General features: G+C 41.5%; 1 protein-coding gene across 1 annotated transcript in view; it reads left to right on the forward strand.

Moving 5' to 3' along the window:
* The first annotated feature begins 996 nt into the window (after positions 1–996).
* tacc2 (transforming, acidic coiled-coil containing protein 2) overlaps positions 997–25,197 on the forward strand; it is a 51,070-nt gene continuing 26,869 nt past the window's right edge. Inside the window, exons 1-6 of the mRNA XM_061789941.1 lie at positions 997–1,358; positions 6,040–6,108; positions 11,811–12,037; positions 12,843–12,950; positions 14,355–20,009; positions 20,860–21,327. Coding sequence (XP_061645925.1) covers positions 1,248–1,358; positions 6,040–6,108; positions 11,811–12,037; positions 12,843–12,950; positions 14,355–20,009; positions 20,860–21,327 — 6,638 coding nt within the window. The 5' untranslated portion in view covers positions 997–1,247. The remainder of the gene's footprint in view (positions 1,359–6,039; positions 6,109–11,810; positions 12,038–12,842; positions 12,951–14,354; positions 20,010–20,859; positions 21,328–25,197) is intronic.

The following is a 25,197-nucleotide window of genomic DNA, read 5'->3' on the forward strand; positions in this document are numbered from 1 at the left end:
CTTCGCCAAGTCAAGAAGACGAAGCGCCGGGCAAGTTACCAAGGTATCTGCGTTGACAGTTGTCCGAGCTGTTGCGAAAACCGGCATCATTACTGAACAGCCCCCTGGCAACGAGACTGACTCCGACAATGATGAGAGGGAACCCGGCATGTTTGATGGGGAACTTGCCCAGCTGTTCATTTCGGATACAGAAGATGAGGACTTTGATGGATTTGTGGATGAGGATTGATAAAAAATAATAATGTGAGTACATTGTTAAATACTTCAATAAAGTACAACCAAACTCAGTTTTGCTCCCGCTGCCTTTTTTAATACATACTCTAGCATGCATGCTAGTGTATGTTTTAGTGTGCATGCATGCTGCTGTATGTTTTAAGCTAGCGTATGTTTTACCATGACTGCGCTTTATGTATGTGTTAAATACAGAAATAGACCACGTAACTGAGACTGCGCCTTTTAATACAGTGCACCTTTTAATACAGTGCACCTTTTAATACAGTGCGCCTTATGATCGGAATATCACATTATTATTATCCAGAGAGTGGCGGTTATATGTTGGACTTGGGGGAAACAGACAGGACTGCATTTAATGTTGTTTTAAAATTGCTGCAACAGTACTCATTTTGTCTGCATTATAGTGTTGTTGGTAGCTTTTCCTGATTCCGTCCCACAACAACACACACACGCACACACACACTTGCTCCCACCATCGTAATTTTAATAATAAGAGCGAGAAAACCTTTTTGTTCCCGGGTACAATCGCAGTCTTGACTTAACATTTAGATGTAAATATGACAAACACAATTAGGTGTAATTCCATGTGGCTCCTCTACTCTGGATATACTCTATTAGGTTGACTGTACTTGTAATACCCTCCATCACCATATAATGCTATAATTCTCACTACCTCCTGGGGCATTTAAAGGGAAAGGCACCCTTTATTCAGCTTCTTATGTTTCCCCCCTCCCACCCTGTGTATTTCCCTCCAAAGCTGTGCCTTCGTGTGCTTTATCCCTGCACTGGTGCGAGGTTGAAATGCATCCAAGGCTGGAAAGCATCTCTTCCCATCTCACGCTCATTTGATTAGGTTGGATTATTTATGTAATGTAGATTTTTATATAACGATGGCTTGAAAGAATGTCACAGATGCACCACAGGCAGTGCAAGGCAGGCATCCATTAGTCACTCAAGCGCGCATGTTTTTAAAGATCTTGCTGCCTCGGCAATGCTGTGGCTGACTGAAGAGGATGCAGTTCTGCAGGAAGGTGCTCTGCAAGCCTTGTAGTGCCAGAGTCACTTCACCAGAGGAGGACATGGAATACAAGATGGGTGGCTGCATCGGAATTTCACCTAGACAGGTAAGCGGCGGAGAAAGCTGCTGTGTTGTATCAATAACTGTGAGAGAATTCTAAAGGCAAAGTGAATACGAGCATTGTTGTGATGGAGGAATGGCGACATCCGTTGTGGAGAAGCAGAGAGAGGGTTGAGGAGAGCCAGAGGGAGATGGTGGGTGCTGTGCAAAGGTTAGAAGGCAACTGGAGAATAGAGTTTTTTCACTAATTAACATTATTTTGTTAAAGGTCCCATATTTTGGCTATTAAGACCTCCATAGAGTGACTCTAACATAGATTTAGCATAAAAGTGTCAATTTCATTTAAAAAACACCTTGGTTTTGTCATACGAATGTCCAGAAAAAGCTCACAGCTACTTCTGTTTGACCCAGTTTTGTATCCCCTTTGTCCGTATTTGGCTAAGACCACACCTTTTCCTCTGATTGGTTGGCTGCATGTAGAAGGCCCACTTGTGAAAGCATGTGTTTGTTATGTTGACAGTGCTGGCTCTGGAGCAGAGATCTTCGCTAGTGACATAGATGAGCTCGAAAAATTCAAATGATCTGATTTCGGGCCTCTCGGCAGAAAAACGTTTGGAACTCAGGAATGCGTGGACGATTTTAATTCATATTTCACATGTTTACTGAGGTATCATAGAGACAATATTACATCCCAAATACTCCAAAAAGTTTGTTTGGCGAAATACGGGATCTTTAATAAATTTGATGTACTGTAGGTAATGGCAGACATTTTGACTAAGGCAATCCAGTGTTTAAAACATGCTGTGTATAGTGAAGTGAAGATTTGAAGCTCAAACTTGTACGGTCTGGCTTGTCCTTAGTACTGTCAGACCTGGAGTGCCAGGCGGGTGAAGAGAAATATGAATATTTGCATGCTAGGAGAGCTACAGGTATGAAAGTGTTGAGTGAAAAAGGGAGGAGTGAAATCCGGGTCTGCTATAAGCTATTATTCTGTTGTATGAATGGCAACAGGTGGATACACAGGTTAGCTGTACTTTCTGCCATCTAGTAAACGAGCATTTTATTCTTCTGCCTGTAACTCTATAATACTGGCTTACATAGCGACACAAAGATACATTATTTGTAGTAGATAATAATTTTCGGACCAATTAAGTGAGAATAGATCATTTCCTGCAGGGTGCAGCGCACCTGATGAGCTCTGACACAGTGCTTGGGAATCACTGATTTACTCCAAACATGTGATACACTATATGAAACAAATATGTGGGGGTACAAAGTCATTATTCTTACAGAAAGTGTGTGTTTTCTAAAATAGTTTGTTGTTGTTTATTTTAGGAAATGAATGATGCAGACAAGAGGAACCGTAACAGTTTGACAGTCTGAAATGTTATGCCATGTAAACACCAATGGAATTTTTTTAAGTGAAAGGCTGAAATGTCGCTGAAAGTTGCACTTACTCCCCAAGTTATAACGTTTCTGACACATGCCTGTCAAAATAATGTTGTTTTCCAAATAAAAGCCATGTCCGACAGAGGATGCATGAAGTATTTCACTCCTCCTATGGCAGCGAACCAATCGCCAACCCAAATCTCTACGCAAGTTGGATTGGACCATAGTCTATCACTAACCTATGCTAACACAGTAATAAAGTCAGAATTACAGTATGAAAACCTCTAGGAAATAGAAATAGAATTACGACATGAAAAGGACTAAATATGCCGCTAACTGAGAGCTCCTCCCTAGCAACTTCTCTTTTAGTTCATCCCAAAGGTGTTTGATAGAGTTTAGGTCAGGGGGTGGGCTCTCAAGTTCATCCACACTGGGGCATAGTCATGCTGGAACATGAAAGTTGGATTAAACAGTAAGAGTGTTGATCCTGATTTATGAATTCATTCAGTAATGTGTCTCAAGACTTTGTGCTCCATTAACTGTCTGAATGAGAGTAACGTGCATACTCCAAAGCACACTCACATAGGGATAGTGTGTCAAAAGCAGGACGAGTAGTTATGGCCTCCTCAGCTCCGGTTCTGTCTCCTCCCTCCAGTACTGCCTTCATTCCCCTCGATCCCACTCTCCTCACTTCTCCTCCGGTCCAGCATTCACTTCGAGCCACCTATCAACCCCCTTTAGCGCCCAGTCCCCACTTGCTCACCCCACGTGGATGCAAAAAATAGCATCAGAGAAACTGAGGTGCCACGTAGGAGAGGACAAAACCTAAGTCTGTCAGTAAACACAGACTGGAGGAGCTTGTGCAAACCTGAAGGAGACATACTGTATTCTCTTCTTAGCAGTGGTGAGTAGCACACTGCTGCTCTTTGGTTTCTGTGGTTCACTTTGGGAAGTGTCATGATGAAGATATGAAGGTAAAAGGTGAGACGTTTTGAGATTGGACTGATTTGTGTGCCTTTTGTTGTTTAACCGTTTTAATGCTTTGTAATGCTAATCTACCAGTTTTAATGATGACTGCTGTGCAGAATGAATAATTTAATATACAATACATTGAAATGATTTAGAATATTGTTATAAATAGATGTGTTTTGAGTTGCGCAAGTGGAGGGGTCACATACAGACAGGGCAGTAAATACCAATCTCCATGTTTGGCGCTCATGTTGAATGGTCAGTGATGACAACGCTCCTATGATCCAATGTATAACTGTTGTGCTTTTTGTAGTGGCAAAAAGCCGTGAAATGCAACCGCTAGTTAAAATGTGCACACAATTACGGCTTGTAGGCTGAAATTACATCCCTTTCATCCCAATAGCAAGCAGGCTGGAGCGGAGAACTGTTGCCATGCCACAGAATAAACACAGTCCAAAACTCACATTACAGGTGTAATGTTCCTATAAATAATGATAGACACTCACTAGCCATAACACCAAATGGTCAAATATACAATTTAACAAGATTCAGACAATACAAGATTTGCATACATAATTTTGCCTTGACAAAAATGATGCTCATTGATGACAGTCAAATAAGTATTCATTAGTGTGGTCCAATGCATTCATTATTGTGGTCAGTTACTATATAATTATTAATTAAGGAAATATTTTTGTAACAGCAAAACTGGAGGAAAATAAGTCCAAAAGCAGAGTGCAAGGCAGATGTGTCTATTTATAAAATTTTGCATATTCAGGTCAGTGCTTTCTAATTGTGCATGCGCACTTTTGAGTAGTATCAGCCAAGCTCAAACAAGCCTCCCTGTGGGTTGAGTGAAGCTGCAGATTTACAAAATACTGATTGTCAGCATTTGGGTGGAAAAGTCCAAGTACGTAGACTCAGTTTTGATGAACTCAAACACTCAGAGAGGTACTAGTTTAACAATTTTGTTGGTGGGAGTGTAGTTTGCACTGCATTGAGTAGTATTGTTCTCCTCTCATGTAGCTACAGTAAATAAGGTAACTAAAATAGAAAAAGCTGTCAGTATGGTGCAGTGCGGTGCTACACTCCCAAAATAGACATATTCTTACTGACAATACCGCTCTGAAAACAACAAAAAAGAGTCATAGTCACAAACTGATTTTTAATGCAGCGGAAAGGAACTCTATTAAGTCTTAAGTTTTTGTATAATTAGATATGGTCTATGTGGCTTTTAGCCCATACTGAGGGTTGTCAAGATTGCACTTTGCCCCGAGCGAGTGGTTAGTGCACCACAATTTTCTAATCTTTAAAACTACTGTGCATACAGTTGGCCTATATACAATATACATCCATACAGAACATACTTTCTTCCATTCTCTGTCTGCGGCTCTAATCCTGTGGAGAAGGCGTTCACTGAGGGACCTCCGCTCCCCTGCACGTTTTGTCTGTCTCTGTTGAGCCTGGAGGGGCCTGATGAGACATGGGGAACGAGAGCAGCACCACTGAGGCTTTGGTAAGAAGAGACACGTTTGCTCTCATGCCTTTTAGCACTACTACCAACACTAGTAATACTACCAATACAGAGATAGAACTAACAAAACTCATAACTAGAAGCTAACAAAACTCAACTAGAAGCTGTAAATAACCTCTTAAGTTTGCAGCAATACTAGTAATACTAATACAAATATTACAATACCACTACCATTATGTCTACTAATACTACCACTTCTGCTACTACTACTACCACTATTGTTACTACTTCCACTACAGTCGTATTTTTTATACTACTACTACAAATACTACCAAACAAACGCAAACAAACGGCAAATAACAAAAATCTCTTACATTTTGTGAAAACTAACAAAAACTAACTAGAAGCTCTAATTCAGCACATAAAATTGCAGCAGGACTAGTAATATTAATACTCCTACTCCTCCCACTTCGACTACTATACAACTATCAATGCTATTACAAATGCTACTACTACTTGAACTTCTATCAGAAAGCAAGCAATTAAAAGTTAAAAGCTTTTATAGTCTTGTGAAGCATCAACATCTTAAATATGTGTGACTTTTACTAGCCTAATTTGTCATTTGTAGTACATCTATCTACACATTTTATTGGGCTGCTCAGAAAGGATGTAGAAATGAAATGTAGCTATAGAAACACTCGACTCAGGACCCACAATTGGAATTCTGGATTATCTTGATGGGATTAACATAAATGGACCTCAAACAGTCGAGGGCCTCGGGCAGTTGTATTTTACATGGTGTGCTACTGAAAACAATGATGCATACTTTAATAATGTCAGCACTTAGCATGTTCTCTCCTCCAAAAGTCTTGAACCATCGAATTTGTAATTTCAGCCAGAAGAGGGCGCTCAAGAACATGTTGTTCTGTTTCCACCCCAAGAAAAACACACCGAACCCTTGCAGGTACTAGATATATTTAAAGAAAAAAGTGTGGATGTGTTATTTTGAGTGAAGAAACCACATCAGCTTTGCTTTGCGTGAATAAAGTACATTTTGTCACATTTCCCAAAAAACCCTCTCTTAAAATATCCGTGTTTGGTTAAATGATAACATAAAATGTTAAATAATCCACATATCCATCCTTAGGAATACCATAGCTTTTTGAGTATCATAATAAAAATAATTGTATCGTATAATATTGTGTATTTTGTTGTTGTTTGACTGTTGAATAACTGCTAGAGTGTGAATCCTGTGGTTTTGCTGTATTCATCAGGGAAATGTTGTCCTGTGATCATGTTGCATATAAACAATGCCCAGAGATGAGAGAGAAGTCCATTGTGTTTTGTTACACAAAAGCATCTTACAGTGGAACTTGATCCTCTCCTGGGGTGCAGCACAGGCCCGCCCCTTGGCCTAATTCCCAGCATTCACCTGCAGCACCACTGCCCGTCAGACAGTCGGTGCATCCAGCCAGAAGACACACAAACCACAGGGAGGAGGAGGAGGAGGAGGGGGGCGGACTGAGTGCAGCATGAGAGGAGAGGGGAGGGAGACTTGAGGAAGAGGAGGGAGTAGGAACAGAGCTACAGTAAGATGGAAGGGGGAGGAGAATTCCTGGCCCTTCCCTGTTGCCAGCCAAGTGATTTAGCGGCAGTGTTTGTACTACCAACACCCACGTGCCTGCACAGTTAAAGAGGCTGAGGAGGTGCATGGAAAGTTAGAAGGGAGGCGAGAAGGAGGAGCGAACGAAAAGACTCAGTCAAGGGAAGACGAGGAGAGCGGCCGCATGTGTTGCAGCATGTTTGTGTGTTCCAAAACAGGACACGGGCCCTCAAGAGGCGCCCTGTGTGCAGTGAGTTCATTGGAATGACACAAGGGAAACCTGATAGAATCTCCTTGAACATATTGAGTAAGTACATTACAGCATGATGAAACCTCATTGCTACTGTGACATGTTCTGCTTTCGTTGTTTTGTTGGTGTCTGGTGTGCAAGTAAAGGCCTGCTTTAGTACAGTCATGTAGGAAACATCACATTAATGTTAACACACAGCAAGTGGCACATTGCATTGTGTTACTTGCTTTCAGTCGTGTTCATAAGTGTGTTTGTGATAGACTGAAGCGAGTGCTGGCCTCAACAAGCTTCATACAGTAGATGTCCCTTCAATTAAAGGGCTACTTTTATCGCAGTAACCTCGCTGGTGCCTCTCATAATGCTGAGTGGACAGTTACCACTGTGGCATTAGCTCGTCTTCAGTAAGGCAGATGAGAGTTGAAGTAGCATCAGCAGCATGCACTCACCGGACGTGTCACTAGGTTCACCTTCACCTGACCTGAGCCATATTTAGAAATCTGCTGTTACCCAGATAGTAATGTTCTATTTTCGGTGGCACTGTTAGAAAGTTTCACAGTGTTGATCATTGCGGTTTAGTTTGCAGTGGTGTCGAACTTGATAGGCGTTTCTAATGTTTTGTCCCTCATGTAGTTAAGAAACTATGGTGAATGCTGGACAATATTACAAGCATGGAATGATAAATTAGTGCTCATTATTTAATTCTTCAATACATCACATGACCTGGGATAAGTAATCATCTGTAACTCGTGTAATTATAGAAGATAAATGCTTCATTATTAAACTTATAGGAAATGCATTCATTTAACAGAGACAGCAGCAACAACTGGATGACCATGTGACTTGTCCATTTGAAAATAACAATCTACATTTAAAAACGTCTGTACAGTAGGAGAGTGGTTAGAAGGTCTGCCTCACAATTCTGAAGTTGGACGTTCGAATCTCTGCTCCGGCCTTCCTGTGTGGGGTTTGCATGTCATTGTCATGCTTGTGTTTTTTTTTCGGGGTACTTCAGTTTCCTCCTCCTATTCCAAATGCATGTTAGGTTCATAGAAGACTGTAAATTGTTCATATAGTAAGCGTGAGGCGGCACGGTGGCCGACTGGTTAGAGCGTCAGCCTCACAGTTCTGAGGACCCCGGTTCAATCCCCAGTCCCGCCTGTGTGGAGTTTGGATGTTCTCCCCGTGCCTGCGTGGGTTTTCTCCGGGCACTCTGGTTTCCTCCCACATCCCAAAAACATGCTTTAATTGGAGACTCTAATTTGCCCATAGGTGTGAATGTGAGTGCGAATGGTTGTTTTTTTGTATGTGCCCTGCGATTGGCTGGAAACCAGTTCAGGGTGTACCCCGCCTCCTGCCCGATGACAGCTGGCATAGGCTCCAGCACGCCCGTGACCCTAGTGAGGAGAAGCGGCTCAGAAAATGGATGGATGGATGGATAGTAAGTGTGAATGTAATTTTGAAATCTCCCCGTACCAGCCTGGGGTTTCTCCGGATGTTTCCTCCCACATCCCCAAAACATGCACGGTAGATTCATTGAAAACTCTCACTCGCCCGTAGGTGTGAATGTGAGTGCAAATGGTCGCTTGACTACATGTGCCCTGCGATTGGCTGGCGACCAGTCCAAGATGTACTACACCTCTTGCCCAGAGTCATCTGGGATAGGTTTCAGCTCACCTGTGTGTGACCCTAAAGAGGATAAACGCCATAGACAATGGATGGATGGATGGAATCAAAATGTCGATGCTGACATGGAGTTTAGCAATGGATATTAGACATGACTTGGCCCCAACCAAATGAACTGTGGTCACAAGACAGGTGAAGATAGTCGTCTCACCACATTTTAGACTCCACCTAAACTGAACTGCATATTTACACCCACTTACTTCACCACACAGGTGCAACGTCACCTCAGAGACGGCAATGTGATGTATGAGGCCTTTGTTTTCAACTGACAAAAACCCACTAAAGATTTGGAGTGAAGCAAGAGCTCTTAAATAATGACTTTAACATTTATTCTACCTGCTATGTGTCCATGCTGTCTCTGGATTAAACTTTCATAAATAATGAAGGGGACACTTTTCGCTCTGAATTTTAGCATAGCATAATCTACACATTATAGCTGGGTGGTATCTTTTTCACATCTATCGTTGTTTATAATAATGTTCTGGAGTGTACCTGAACGCCTCTGCTTGCATCACATATAGTACCAAGTGTTGTATTTTAATGCTGCTGGTGTCATTTAGACAGCTGCTGGTAGTTTAGACACTCCAACCGTTTCCTCAAACTAAAAGCAATTGAGACAAAATCTAGTTTAGTCAAGGATTTTACTCAACCAGCTGGTTTGTCTTCAATTCCCACTGTGACTCCAACCCCTCCTAAAACAATAAATGGACTATCCTTGAAGTGTAGTTAGATAGGTGGGAAAAACAGGCTGCTTCAATTATATGCCACTTTTACTCAAAATACTTTTCTGCAGCTGTTTAAATAGCAGGTTGATATTAATAAAGCTGTGGTGCTTTTAATTTTTATGAAAGCAAACTGGGAAGGTGTAGTGGAGTAGAATATCAGTAAATATGAGCTGTGCGTCACTGCAGGCTATACACACAAAACTTTATTATGTTGTCTTACACATGGGTGGAGTTATTTGCTCATCTTTGTTTGCTTAAGCGCTTTAATTTCATAGGCGTTTGGACATTTCCTGTAACATACAAACACAAGTTTAAGGTATTCAGCATTGTTTGTAGGGTACGTGAACACATGACTGGTCCATCTAGAACTACTTAAATGCTTAGTTTTTTAAAAATTTAACTATGTATTTAGAGTAACTTATTCTGAAGCCCGGTAGAGTGGACGACTGGTTAGCACATCTGCCTCACAGTTCTAGGGACCGGGGTTCAAATCCCGGCCCCGCCTGTGTGGAGTTTGCATGTTCTACCCGTTTTCTCCGGGCACTCCGGTTTCCTCCCACATCCCCAAAACATGCGTGGTAGGTTGATTGAAGACTCTAAATTGCTCGTAGGTGTGAATGTGAGTGTGAATTGTTGTTTGTTTCTATGTGCCCTACCCTACCCCACCTCTCGCCTGAAGATAGCTGTGATAGGCGCCAGTCCGCCCGCGACCCTAGTGAGGATAAGCGATAAAGAAAATGGATGGATGGATATTCTAAAGTATCAGACTTATTAAGCAGAATAGCATCGCTGTCATTGTCTCAAGAACTTTAGTGGTCAAAAGTATTGGCGAACCAGCCAGGACATCCCTCATGTTGTGTTAGCATTAGCATCAGTGCTTAAAACTATGCTACGAACTTTGCTGCACTAATCAGATCAGAAAAGGTTTGTTTAAAGACTTGCAAGATGTTGCTTTCTTAGCCTTAAGAGCGTGCATTCATAGGTTTGGCTTCTTCTATCTTCACTTGTCTCTGTTACTTCCATTACCTTAAAGTGAACTATTAATAAAAAAAAAACGAAGCAGCCTTACTTCAGTCAGCTTGTCAACAAATACACATTTACAGTACATGTCTCTTTGTATTTACATACAGTTGGTTCAGATGAAACTACACCCATCATAGTTTTTCAGTTGCATTTGTTTGTGTGGAACCTTTAAATGATTGTTTTGTACTTTTTTTCGTGGCCTAAAAACACCCAGTACAGTATAAAATGATTGCATATAAATTTAAAAGTTTATCCAAACTTAACTCGCTGTCGTATGGGAGGGGTGATTTTAAGTTCCAACTGGATACTATTTTCTGTTTGTTCAATCCATAGTCCCTTTAATCAGGGTTCTACGGTATTTGCAGGTGACCAGGAAAGGCATTAATGCATTTGGCTGCTCAGTAAATCCGTACAATAAATAAAAAACTATCCAAAATTAGTACCGCTCTATCAACACCTTTCTATTACGAGCCCGTCAGGCATCTTCAAATGATTAGTTTTTCTTTGTTTAAATTTTGCAGTGGTTCACTTAGTTCTACAATTGTATGACAGTGTAGAATGTTGAAATGGTAATTAAAAATCTCCTGTTGAGTTAATCAAACTTTATGATGGTGACAGTTTGAGCCTTTATTGGTTTCTTCTCAAATTAGAGCAACTTGGAAGTCAGCTACAGGCACAGGATGGATTGTGTGTTGGAGGTTCCACTATGCTGTCTGTATAATAAGTTTTTTTTTCTTGTTTTTTTTTGTGGGGTATTGGAACTGAGCCCTGCTGCTAGTAATGAAAAACCTTGAGTAATTGACACATCTCTAAGAAGTTTTTATAATTACTTACTGTATATTAATAGTTTAAACTGTTAATATATATTAATAGTTCAAACTGTTAATATACCAGAAACTATGTATATTAATAGTTTAAACTGTTAATATATATTAATAGTTTAAACTGTTAATATACCAGAAACTATGATTCCAAAACAATTTAATATCATTAATTTCATGCTAATCTTAAAACGTTATGCTAGTAAATGGTTTATAGATTATTTGATTTACTACTGTACATGCACATGCAGCGAAAACTCTCCATTACTTCCACTAACAACCCTGGCTAAACTTACTGTAGCTCCTCCCTGACCTACCCGTTGTCATTCCAACATACTTCCTTGACACCAATTCCTTTTTGGACAGAGCTTTAGTAGCATCTTAGGTTGTTTCAGAAAGAGCACAAAAAAACCCAAATAAGTGAGTTGTGAATAGCTAGGGATAGGTTTCACAGAAAAAAAAATGTGAATAGGTGAAATAGTGAACCAACAATATGCAGGGGATTACTCTATTATGTAGGGTACTTGTAGCCCACCATTTGTGCGTTTTTCTGCCTCACAGACGGAAGCCCAGAAAGATGCCGGTGTGCTGTTGACTAAAGTGTGCACCAGCCAACAGAGTTTGCTCTCCCAGCCAGTGCTCCTAGAGGTCCCAGTCATCACCGGTGTGGAGGAGAGCAGAGGTGTTGCAGAAGCCCCTGAGGACAAGGAGGAGCTGGAATTTCCCCATGACTTGCTGCCCAGTCTAGATTTCAGCAGTGAACTTAACATCTGGGAGTCCTCTCTAGGGTGAGTGTGAGGTGAAAATCACATATTCTGATGCAGGCAACACCATCATGATAACATTTCCAACACAATGTTTGCTGTTAAAAAAAACAAAGAAAACCTTCTGATTATTAAACACACAGAAAACATACACCTTTGGGCCTCTTCTCTCATTTTGAAAACTTATGGTAAAATGACAACATCACACACATGATCTTGAGTGCGTGAATCACAGCTCAGTGCAATGTTGCCCATAATTAAGAGCACAACACGTCCTGTGTCATCTGAACAAACCACTCACATCAACTCTTCTATCAATGAGGGCATCTTCTTATCTACTGTATATGAAAGTGGAAAATGTATATACAATGACCGGCCACAACATTAAGTATGGTTAGAAATTGCCAGTTGTGTAGATTTGTACTGAATTATACTAACAGCTATTTAAAAAAATATCTTCTTGACTCTTATGTAGCTATTTTCATTTTTGTGGTTACTACTACAAACGTCAAACACAATAATAAACATAACGTGAGATTAATACCTTTGCAGTACCAATCAACAGTGGACTATGATCATTTTAAATGTTTGAAGAAAACTTTTTTTATTCCATCCTTTTAGTTTGTGGTGCAAGTTGTCATGACAGTAGTTGCCTGTCCGGGTGTATTTCATAAATGGACATAATATTGAATTTTCCTCTCCAATATACTTGATCTGCGGGTTTAACGGAGCAGATCTACACAACTTATTAAGTCATGGTAAATAGATCTTTTGTTTTTCTGTTCTGTATGTTTGTCTATGTGCACATGTCCTGGGGTTGTGTTGACAGATTTAAGACTAGCTCAGGAGAAAGGTCATATGAGCAGGCGAACCCCCTGCTGGCTGGCTTGCAGCATCACATGGAAGTCAGTCATCCTCTGGTAGTCCTAGATAGCAGGTACTGGACTCTCTATGATGAATAATATAATCAGAGCGCATGGAGTGATACAGTAAAGCTAATAAAATATACATTTATGTGTGCATATGATGGATAGCTTTCCTGTGTCGGCTTTGTCCCATTAAAGGGTTGAGAAATGAGTCCCTTTAATGCTTGGGTGATTTAATATTAATCTGAGTTGATGTATTACATTTAACCAAAACACATGGCATGATGGCTTTTGTACCAATCACTGCTGAACAACGAAATATACAACTTGATTGGGTACTGTGTCTTGAATAGATTATCCCATTTTAAAAAAGAAATGTGCAAATGCAAAGTTCTACCCGTCTATTTTGTGCTGCTCCCTTCTAATGAGGAGAATACAGTGAATCAGAAACCTTAGGATCATCTAAATTACATTGATCGTGCATAGAGTGACTGAATTTAGCAGGGCGGCACAGTGGATGACTGGTTAGCACATCTGCCTCACAGTTCTGAGGACCTGGTTTCAAATCTGGCCTCGCCTGTGTGGAGTTTGCATGTTCTCCCCGTGCCTGCTTGAGTTTTCTCTGGGTACTCCGGTTTCCTCCCACATTCCAAAAACATGCGCGGTAGGTTAAGTGAAGACTCTAAATTGTCCATAGGTGTGAATATGAGTGCGAATGGTTGTTTGTTTCAATGTCCCCTGCGATTGGCTGGCAACCTGTTCAGGGTTTACCCCGCCTCCTGCCCGATGATAGCTGGGATAGGCTCCAGCACGCCAGCGACCCTAGTGAGGAGAAGCGGCTCAGAAAATGGATGGATGGATGGATGGATGGATATTGTCAGTCAAAACAGAAAATTATAGCATCAACATTTTTAGATTGTGTGGGTGTAATGTCAAATGTTTTGTCCAGTAAATATATTCAGGCTTGTCATGATGATGCCAAGGGTGCCATGGGGGTGTCCCTCATCTGTCAACTAGATAATGGATCTCTGCTAAATCACAGAGGTTCAGATGGTCCCACAGCATTGTGTAGTCTGACTAAGTAGGGCTCAGCTGTGGCTTAACTGTTGCATTATTAAGCTTGGTGTTTTGTTACGCTGGTCAGTGCTTTAATAACTGTTTGATTTGTGCATAATTTGCAATTTTTATGATCTTGTGATTATGTAACATTTAAAAGCAGGGTTTAAAAATATTTTTGATATAAAATGCTGTTATCATATATGTAATGCTGTATTTGATTAACAACCAACTGCTTTGAAACAGCTGGTATATGATAGACATTTTGACTAAAGTTGCATTGTGAGTGCACACGTGTGAGTGCAATGCTTGAGCATGAGCCTTGTCAACCACAAGTGGCGTTGTGTGGCATCATGGAATGAGCAGCTGTTTGCCTACAAGTCCACACTTTTAACTATGTCACCCTACCCTCGTCTCAGGCCTCACGGCATCGACCCACTTCTCACAGATGCCTCGCCCTCACCTCAGCCCATTGCCACACCTCACCCAGCTGGCCAACCCTTGACCCCTCCTCCGTGCGTGCTTCTCGAACAGGAGCTCCAGGCAGCCTTCCAGGAATGTGAGGAACAAATGGCTTCACTTAGCGTTTCTCATCTCAAAGAACCCATCAGCACCAAGCATGAAAAGGTTGATGAAACTGGACAAGCAACAGTTACAAACTGTGATGAGTCATCATCATTGCCTCAATTTGCAGACCAGTCTGGAGATGGTAACAACAAGCTCATAAACAAAAGTACACATGGAAACAGTGAGACTGGGCCCAGGCAGATGGATACAGTTGTGTTTAGTTTCAGGGACTACATACTTGGAACAGAGAATTCTGAGCCAGAAGAATCCACAAAAGAAGATGAGCAGAATAAAACAGGTCCTGATATACATTCAGAAAAGACAAAAGAGACATTTAAGCAAATGGCAGGAGATGCCGTATTGAATGAGGCGTCTGTTGATTGTAACACAGTCACTGGAGAAATTAGTTCACAGGATTGTAATAGGAAGAATACGGTGGAAGACATAGAACTAAAAGAACAGAGTGTCGACTTGAAAATTGGAAATCAGATTCCTACATGCACAATAAATCCTACTAACGTTGACATAAACTATTCTGTTAAAGAATTAGCTGAGTCTGGAAGTCCTTATTTTGAGAGTGAAGATGTACTTGAGGAATTGCATTCAGAAAAGCAAGCAGGATCAAATAGTCACACTGAGGACAACACACTAATTATTTTTGCAAGCAACAAACAGGCTGAGCCGGCGCATGACAAAAGGATGAAAAAGAAAGACAAAAAGAAGCACAAGAAAAAGAAAAAGGCGAAGATGAACAAAGAGACGGAAGTGGAGGAGAGGGCGGCAAGACAAGTTGAAAATGAATTACAGGGTGTCCCACTTGTAAGTACAGGAAATCATTGTCACACCGAGCCAATTGCATCTTTAGTGTCATGCACAGAGACTATGCCGTGCGGTGCACATCTTAATGATGGCTTTTATCGCAAGGGAACGCCAAGCCCTTCCCTATCATCTTCTCATAGCCAGCAGGATCATTTTATTGACTTGGCATGTTCTGCATCCAGTCTTGTTCCTTCACACTTTAATCAGTCTGATAACATAAATGTAACGAATGCTCAGTGTGGCAAAAATAGCAATACTGACAAAATCCCACAGAGGACACAACATACAACCACAAGTCTCATCAGTAAGCAAAAGATAACAGATGTCCAGACTACAGCTGATGTTCTCGATAAGGAATCAGAAACGCAATCACATAAGGATATTATTAGCACTGAAAGAGAGATACACAAACTAGAGAGCCCATTTTGCAGTATCCCAGCTTGTGTGGGAGAGATTTGCGTGGAGAGGGCCAATGAAGATGCTTTAATGGAGGCTGCTGCGTTGCCAGTAACAACACCCACGATGCGAGAAGTGATCAAAAGTGAGGGAGAAAGCATGAGCTGTGATTCAGTGGAGGGAGTAGCTACTAAAGCTATAGCAGGCATTGGGAAAGGACAGGCTGAAATACACTCGGAGGGAAACAAAGAGAGGAAAAGACTCCTGGATAGTAGCGCTCAGCTTTCATCTGTCTGTTACTCACTTGGTTCTTTAAAAGAACAGAGACGAGTTGTTAGTGAGGAAAGCTACGACAGCAAAATGCCACACACTTCGGTGGAGAGTTGTTCAAAAGGACAGAGGGAGACGAGCAGCGCGGAAGCCGCGATCTCTCCGCCAGAAGAGTGTGACAGAGAAAAGGAGCCACTCTGGTTTGAAGGCACTTTTAATAATTTTCCCCACGGGATACTTGCTGGTGCTGATCATCTGAATGATAGCGCTGCAGGACTAGAGGGAGGAGGAGTGGCTGAGCGCAGTTCATTCAGCCTTCCGGAGGGGGCTGCTAGAGGGGCGTCGGATGCTGAGAAAAAGACGTGTCCACCCACTGATGTTGCCGAGTCATTTCTGAAGTCACTGAGCAGTGGTGAGACGATCATTACCATCACAGACAGCCTGTGCACTGAGGAGGAGCTTACTGGAGCATTTTCATCTTTGCCACATCATAGCGAACAAAGCAATACAGAAAGCAGAGCCAGCAAACGGCACAATCTGAATTCTGGGGAGCCACCGTGTTCGGGAACCACTTGTGAGGCGTCGGCCATCACAGAGACTTCTCTTACTTCTGCCAGCAAAAATCAACAGGTGCAACCTGAAAGCAGCACACCCAAATCCACGGCAACTAAGAGAGAAGTCGAGATCCAAGAGCAGGTTGAAAATCAAACCATTAGTGTGGGTAAGTCTGCACTTCTCAGAAGTGGAGGCAGCAACAGAGTTCGCTTTGTGGAGCGTGTGAAAGAAGACTGTAGTGCCACTATTAAGGTGAGAAACATGTCAATGCCGGCTTTGGGATGTGCTTCATTGCCACCGTTGATGGTACATGAGAGTTTGTACCATCCCGTTGTTGAGGCCAGCTATATTTACCCAGACTTCCTCAGCTTAATAAATCCAGAAACCAGCACTGACGCTTCTTCTACCAAAGCTGAAGCAGTATTTCAAAGTGCCACACCGAAGTCTGAGAATGGCATTCTTTTGGATACAGAACATACATCCAAGAATGCTGACAGCGATCCATCAGAAAAAGCTAAAACAAATCTTAGTAGTCTGGAACATATTGACTCTCTTGAAAAAAACATAGCTCCCACAGGTGCTTCTGCAGAACCAGCAAAATGCACGGAAGAGCCTATACAACTCGCCAAGAATGAAGTTAACAAACCAGCAAAGAAGGAGCCATCAGAACAAAGTGAGAGGACAACAAATCACCTAGAAAAAGAGAAGTCAACTGGTGCACAAACAGAAGAAAAACTGGATCAGATGGAAACTAAGCAGGAAGAAGTTGTGATCAAAAAGGGCATTGCAGTTTTGTGTCTAACGCCAAAAGCAATTAACACACTTGAGATCAAAATGGACAGCAAAGACCCAATCAAACCTGACAAGCCAGAGGAGACCAAAAGTGATGAGTTAGTGGTCGAAGAAAGAGAGAGTTCAAGTTATGTCAGTAATGTTACCTTTAAGCCAATAGAAAATGTCTTTACCGAGTCTCCTGATAGACAGCTTTCAAGTGAGCTTGATTCCATCTCTAATTGTGAAACTCCGATGTTGACCTGCTCAGTCTCTCCTCAGACAAAACACAGAGACCTCAGCTGTCAGCCTCCTGCTGAGTTTGCTCAACCACCCTCTCATGCACTAGTTAGCACAGAGTCAATTGAATCTACGAAGGACTCAAAGTCTGTGACTCATGTTGACCTAATAAAGGACGAGTCAGTAATTGCAGAGGCAACTGCCACTGAGCGGTCAATTTCTGTTCGGGAGCAATGTGCCAGTAGTTCTGCATCGATGCTGCAACCTCAAATCCCAATGTTAAGTGACTTGGAGGCAGTTGATGAATTTGAGGTCTCTCTTTTTGAGGGAGTTGGTGGTGACAATGCTGAGTGTGACAGTACCAAGACACATAAGTCTTTAGTAGATGAAGAGGAAAATGGAGGAGCTCAAAACGGAGGAGCAAAAACGTGTTCGATACAAGGGGATAGAAATGATGCTGAGTGTATCACCTCGCTGCCATCTGACTGCAAACTGACACCTTTACAAGAGGAAAAACAACCTCCAGAGTGTGTACTGGCAAATGATGGCTCTAATAATATAATGACTCAAGCAACAGCCGACCTCATGAATGACATCTGCCTACTCAGCTCTAACAAGCCCAGTGGGATATGTGATAACACTAAACTGTGTGATGTCAAGGAGAAACAGAACATGGATGAGCAAATGTCTGTGTCACTCTGTGACAAAACCGAGCAGCTCAATAATCGAAAGGAAACAGAAGATGCTGGCAAACTGCATATAGGAAATGTGACAACTCAACAGAAGGAAAAGTCAGATAAAGATGCTAAAGAGGGAACTGGAGACCTGAAGCCCTCAAATAAATATGACATTCAAAATATTGAACCAAATGCAGTTCAAAATTTGGAGGAAGAAATGCAAAGTGAACTTCATGACGTTTACGACCAGTATTTGCACCAAACTTGGGCAGAAACAATGGCGCACAAGGACAACGGGGACACATCAGTAGATTGTAGTTCAAATCCTGGACTGAACAGTTTGGCTCATCAACTGGAGCAATTGGAACAACCACAGCAGAATTTGCGATCCCAATATTCCACAGATGGCTTGCCAGGAGGTTGCGTGGAGGCATTTGAAGAGGGAGGAAAGATTAACAACCAACTTAACCCGATTCGAGCACCTGTTTCTGGGGTTACAGAGGTAATGGGCGGAGACAATGGATCTTTTGAGACATCAGAAGGTCAGTGTGAGTTAGCAACAGGTGACAGCAGTATGACTGAACAAGTGGTAGATGGAGAGAAAGTTGAAAGCAAGGAACCCCAAATAATTCCAGGAGTTGACAGGATTGTTGTTCCTCTTGTCTGTGAGTTAACTGATAGTTTAAACTCAATTGGACAAAATGCTTTAGTGCAAACAAAGACAGCTCACATGGATGAGCTTAGAATTGAAATGAGTAATGATAAAAACTGTGGTTTAGCAAAGGAGGGCTCAGGAACAGATTTAATGCATGACAATGAATTTCTGAATAGTGTGGCTAGTAAAGGTAAGACGGAAAGCAACCAATCAGATTCATTTGGAGAGGTCCAAGGAAATCATTGTGCCTTTAGAAGCAATGTTTTCTCCACTCAGCCTTTATTAAATGATCATGATATTTCACCTTTAGGATTTTCTCTTTCGGAAAAAGTCGGCACAAAATGTTATGACTTTTATACACATGTTAGTATGAGTGAAAACGAGGATGCCAAGATACATGGAAAAATATACACTACTGTAGAAAAGGCTCAGGCTGCGAAAAACCACAAGAGTGAAAGTAAGGGGTATAAAATCCCGGATACAGTATGTGAGTCTCTTGAGGCACAATGCTCCAATAGAATCTCTGCCATACAAAATGGTTCACTAGCACGTACTCCCATAAAAGGCCCTCACGTAGAGGACATTGCAGGGGAAGAAAATGCAGATATCCCAGCGAAAGGAACAAGTAATGTTGAAGTAATAGACAATAAAGCGACACAAAAGAATGTACCGAGTCTAACAGTGGTTCCTCAAAATAACAACCCATCATCTGCTGATGTTTCAAACCTCGCTTGTCACTCTGACAGCAACATTAAGCTTTTGAAGACAATGGAAAATGACAATTACCTAACTAGCAAGCCGCAACCGAACATTGCTACAGACACACCCAGTGTTTCACCAAAGAACCCAGATGACCATGCAATGTTCTCTCAGGCAGTGCTATCTCAAAATGAGAAACTTCCCGATTACATCTCCCTGCCAACTCCACCGGCAGATGATGTGGTACACCCCCTTGCCTGCAACTCTGATTTTGAACATGCATCTGTAGACACAGTGGTGTCCCATGTGTCAGACAGTTCTCCTGGTGGACTCACAACACAAGAACCAGATACCCACTGGATAACAGCTCTGAGAGAAGCGGCTTTCTATGCTCAGACTGAACAAGAGAGCACAGAAATTCCAAGGTAAACAAAAGAGCATGAGGGTGTTTGAAATGTGTTCACAAGTTTATATTCAATAAGACAAATGCCGTTTTACATGGTGATAAGTGGAATGACAGAAATACACAGACATTTAAAAAAAAAAAATCTCTTTTTTATTGTGACTATAATTCTTAGTGTTTTTTTTTTTTTTAAATCTAATAGGTAGATATTCTACTTACCTTTTAACTATATGAATATTACAACCATTTTCTATGCAAATTGTTCAGGTTTACCCAATATAGTGACTGGTGTTTGTGTATTCTGATCGGGGTTCCTGTAGCATTTTCAACAATGAATCAGTCACAAAATAAAGGACACCGAATGAATTATGTATAAGCAAATGTATTTAGAACTATTAGCTAATTTAAAGTTATTTTGCAGTTTTGTGTAGTTGCACTTGTACATAGCCATATGCAATGACACTATGTTAAGCAATTGTGTAGTTTGTTTCTGAAGAGAACAGGCTTACAATGAATATGAATGAGGATGTAAGTACACTGCTGCACTTTGTGTTGACTGGAGCTGAGGTCAGATGTTGGGGCATAATGGAAGTAATGCAGCCCTTTATATTGAAAGGATGACATCAGCTGTGACATCTCTCCACGACTAGAATGGTGCTTTTTCCCATCTTTGACACAGCACTCATAGCTTGACATAATACAACACACACATTCATACAGCGCTAGTGTAAAACACAAATAAGCAGACACTTCAGGAAAGTGTAGCCTACCTTGATGAACAAACACATTTGTAGTTTGTCAGTTGTTCCTCATGCATGTGGTGTAAAACTAAATGATTCTCCCACCCCACTTCTTCTATTGTGTTTTCTCAGACCCCTCCCATATCTGGAGTCTCCTCAAAAAGAGTTTCATACTCCCAATGAGGAGGTAGCTGATTCTCTGGGGCCAGAGCTGAGCCCTCAGGAGCAACCAGACATTGCAACGCTACATCCTGAAGTGCATCTTGCAGAACAGCAAGAAAAGGCCCCCGAGCAGGCACAGGAGACAGCAGAAATTGCCAAACAAGAAGAGGAGCGTATTGAAGAGCATCCGATAAGTAGTGTAGCAATATTAGCACATCAAGCTGAGCTTGCACAACCAGCAAAAAACACAGGTGAGCTTGTTGAACTCTATGAGAACAAAGCGGAGAAGGAACCTTCACAACAAAGTCAGAAAATAACAGAGCACCGAGAATCAGAGAAGAAGCCAAATAGTGTAGATCCAGAGGATAAACCTGAAAACCCAACAGAGGAAAGCACAGGAACACTGAATGATCCTGCTGCAGTGCTACATGAAAGTGGGTAAGTGTCTGTACAAAATTATAGCATCCGTGCTTAAAATTGTAATATTTTATTCTTCTGGCAGTTCCCTTGAAGTTTGTTTCCTTGAGCACAATCTGTTGAGGTGAAATCATCGTAAGAAGAAACTTCTTTCACTCACATTACCAGAAGTTGTACAACAAAACAAACCTGATGGCACATCATAACATTTGTTATTGTCAGTCTTTAACTCAGTAGGTCTCCTGCAGTGAGAATAAAGAATGGGCTCATGCTTCCCTATAAGGCCTTGACCCTCTGAAAGTGGATGGAAAGTCACGTTTGTCATCCATAACTAAGGAGTCACGAAGACTTGACACTAACTGTGTGGTCTAACTGACCTCTTAAATACGTATCATATGATCTTTAGGGCCTGTTTTTGGTTTCATATTTGAGATTTTTAGGTGAACTTGTTTTGCTCAGTATCATATGCTGCCCTGCTTGTCACACTTGAACATCCAAATGGAATTGGGTTGTCCTTTTGGTGCCTATGCTTCACCTTTTAACATCGCTCAAGCATGCATTGTTTCTTTGTGTCTGACTAATTGAATAATAATTTCTACTGCATTTAAAGGCTGAAACCCTATTATTTGTAGTTATGATGGGTTAGGATTTAGGTTTGCGCCATTCACAGGGATACAGTGTATGTTGGCTGGCTCTAGCTAAAATTGAATAATGAGGGTGACATACTGTATAATGTGTATCATCATCCGCATGACTTTATTTTCCCGAGCTTTTACGAGCGACTCTCCCATCACTGCTGCAAACCCAGCAGCTGTGTGACATGCCAGAATAGCATTTGTTGCCTGTCAGTCACGGCACAAATATTTGGTCAGAGCAATTTGTTGGACAGTTGTCAACAGAAGGAAATGTGCATTGCCGCCATCAACTGGACTTAAATGGAGCAGCATTGTTGAAGTCCTCAAAGTGTGGCTCCGTTGTTCTGTACTCCGGGTTGTAATTGCAGAGTAACTCACCAAAAGAATATTATGATACTCTATTTCGACGATACCCAAAATATATACCAAAGGTACCTTAGTTTTAATAAATAAATACATCATAAAACACATGTTTGTGCAATTACACAGTCTTGAAAGTAGATGGACAATACTGAGATTGATATCATATTAAAAGGTCAAAACCGTTTTCAAGTGTGCATACTTAGAAAATGGTCATAATATTGAAGATGCTTGGGTACCACCACAGGAACCTTGTAAATAATGGTATTTTATGCTTCTGTGTCGATACTCAACCCTAAAAAACTTGAAGATACCTGGCTATTGATATTTGATGCTTGTCTATTGATACTGAACCACACAAGAAAACAATATGATACATTGCGATATCAACAGCTGACCCTCTGTATTGATATTGAAGAGAATCAATATTGTAAGAGAAAAAGATATAAATCGATTTTTATTTTATCCCACCTCTGATTCGTACAGTGTGAACAGCTCTAAAATTGTACAGTGCTGAAGTAAATTACTGCATAATAATTTCACAACTGAATCAGTACTATGTCTGATATATATTATACATTTTCTATTCACGGTTGCGCGTGATCTAGAGCCAATCCCAACTGACTTTGGGCAAGAGGTGGGCTATGCCCTGGACTTACTGCCAGTGAAATCACTGTGTTTAGATATATTATGGAGAACGGGGTTTCAAAAATCTTTGGGCCCAGAAAAACCTTACCGGGGAGATATTTTTTCCAAGGACCCCTCTTTAGCCTAACATCAATTAAACATAACTACCATGTGCACCCCTTAATGCCATGGGAATTATTTCGTTTTTACAAAACTCAACCTAAATATTCATGACCTAAAGTAACTTAGCCAAATGAAATTAAATTCAATATGTACGCAATATATGTATATTGTCACTAGCTGACTTTCATGGCTTCCACTTACAACGTGACAAGTGGTTGCCATCTTTGTGGAATTTTCTAAAAAAACACGGAATAGGCACTTAAAACCCCTCTAAAGACCTCCATATGAAATAAATTCACAAAAAATAAATTGATTACTGAAGTACATGAGCTTTTCTACTCCCCACACTGCTTCTCTCACGAATATTTTTCCATTTGCGCTATTTAAGTGGCGTTTTTAGGGCAAGTGACGCCGTTTGAAACGTCACTGTAATTTTGACACGTCGACTTAGAGAACCCCTCAAGAATTTCGGCCCGTATGACCGTGTTGGTGAATATTTTTAACTGAAACTTGTCAGCCAATCAGAGAAGGGGTTCCTCAAGTAACAGAGGAAACGAAAGGGTCGAGGAGCAATAATGAAGTTGTACTGTTTTGCTGTAATTTGAAGGTATTTTTTGGCCAGATTTTCTATAGACGGTATAACACAAAACCCCAACCCAAAAGGCCTTTTTTTTTTTTTTTTAGACACAAAAAACTACATTTCTCCGAAACCCATAATTCGATTTTCAAAATTCTCGGTGCGTTGCACTTGGGTTGCCAGACTTGGCATTTTGACAGGCTGTCATCTTTTGGAATTCTTGTCCCATTGGTACTTCGAAAAACAACATGGGTGCGAACAGAGAGGAGTGAGCATGCCTTTGACCAGAGGGATGTGTTTCTAAGCCGCAAATATTTTGCCGAGGTGGCCGCATCACCTGTACACATCTACACGAGAAAAGAAAAGTATGAGACCTGCATGCATGTGGGAATTTCAGATTTATGTGATACATCACAATCATATCAGCGATTTTAATTAGCCCAAAGCTAAGGAGTGTTGTTTTGTAGATTTGTTTTATTGCCACGCTGGTCTCCATAATGTAGGTATGCACTTTTTTTTTTTTTAAGATACAAATTGCAGACCCGGTTACCCCAGTTAAAGAACTACTGATATAGAATACATATTTCCGGGGAAAGAGCACAGGCTGCCAGATCTGGTGGGGCACCATCTTGTGTGTGTGTGTGCGCGCGTGTGCGCATGTGCTAGTTCCCCGCCCCGAGCAGGCACGTCCTCCCTCCCCTGCCTGTACAGCCCCAGCCTGCCCTCTTGTTCTCGAGCCCTCTGAAGTCATTTGCACAGAGCAGACATTTGAACAAAGGCCAGAGTTCAAGACAAACACTTGAGCATGTGCTGTGTGCTGAGCATGCATGACTGACTCGGTCAGAGTGAGAGGGTGACGAGGGGGGACTGGGACACACTGTCAAGTATCTGCTGGTTTGGAACTCTACAGAACTGTCTCCAACAATTTAGTTAGCTTTATATTTAGGCTATCTCCATGGAAGAAATATGGGTGAGTTGGTTTAAAAGTCACTGCCCTTTGTGTGTGTGTTTGTGTGTGTGTGTGTGTGCGCGTGTTCGTGCTTGTTTAAGTAGCACCAGGTGGACGGAGCATATGGTGTGTAGGTAACTATTGCACTCTGCTGACCTTACCAGATGGGCAGAGGGGAGGGTCAAGTAGAAAGACAGAGGGAAAGAAGGCGGTAAATAGTTGAAATGACTCACACATTTACAACATGTTTCACCTTTCTCACCTGCTTGATATATGACACATTACTGGTGCTTGGCCAAAGATAACTTGCTACCTTTTCAAAACATCCACTTACTTTTCAAAGTGGGAAGAATGCAGGAAACATCCTCTCACTGAGTTTTTGTTCAAAACATATACAGCATCTAAGATATTTCTCAACTATATGTTTACTTTAGGCGGCACGGTGGCCGACTGGTTAGAGCGTCAGCCTCACAGTTCTGAGGACCCGGGTTCAATCCCCGGCCCCGCCTGTGTGGAGTTTGCATGTTCTCCCCGTGCCTGTGTGGGTTTTCTCCGGGCCCTCCGGTTTCCTCCCACATCCCAAAAACATGCATGAATTGGAGACTCTAAATTGCCCGTAG

The sequence above is a fragment of the Phyllopteryx taeniolatus genome, chromosome 11, assembly GCF_024500385.1.
Source record: "Phyllopteryx taeniolatus isolate TA_2022b chromosome 11, UOR_Ptae_1.2, whole genome shotgun sequence".
In the NCBI taxonomy this organism is placed as follows: Eukaryota; Metazoa; Chordata; class Actinopteri; order Syngnathiformes; family Syngnathidae; genus Phyllopteryx; species Phyllopteryx taeniolatus.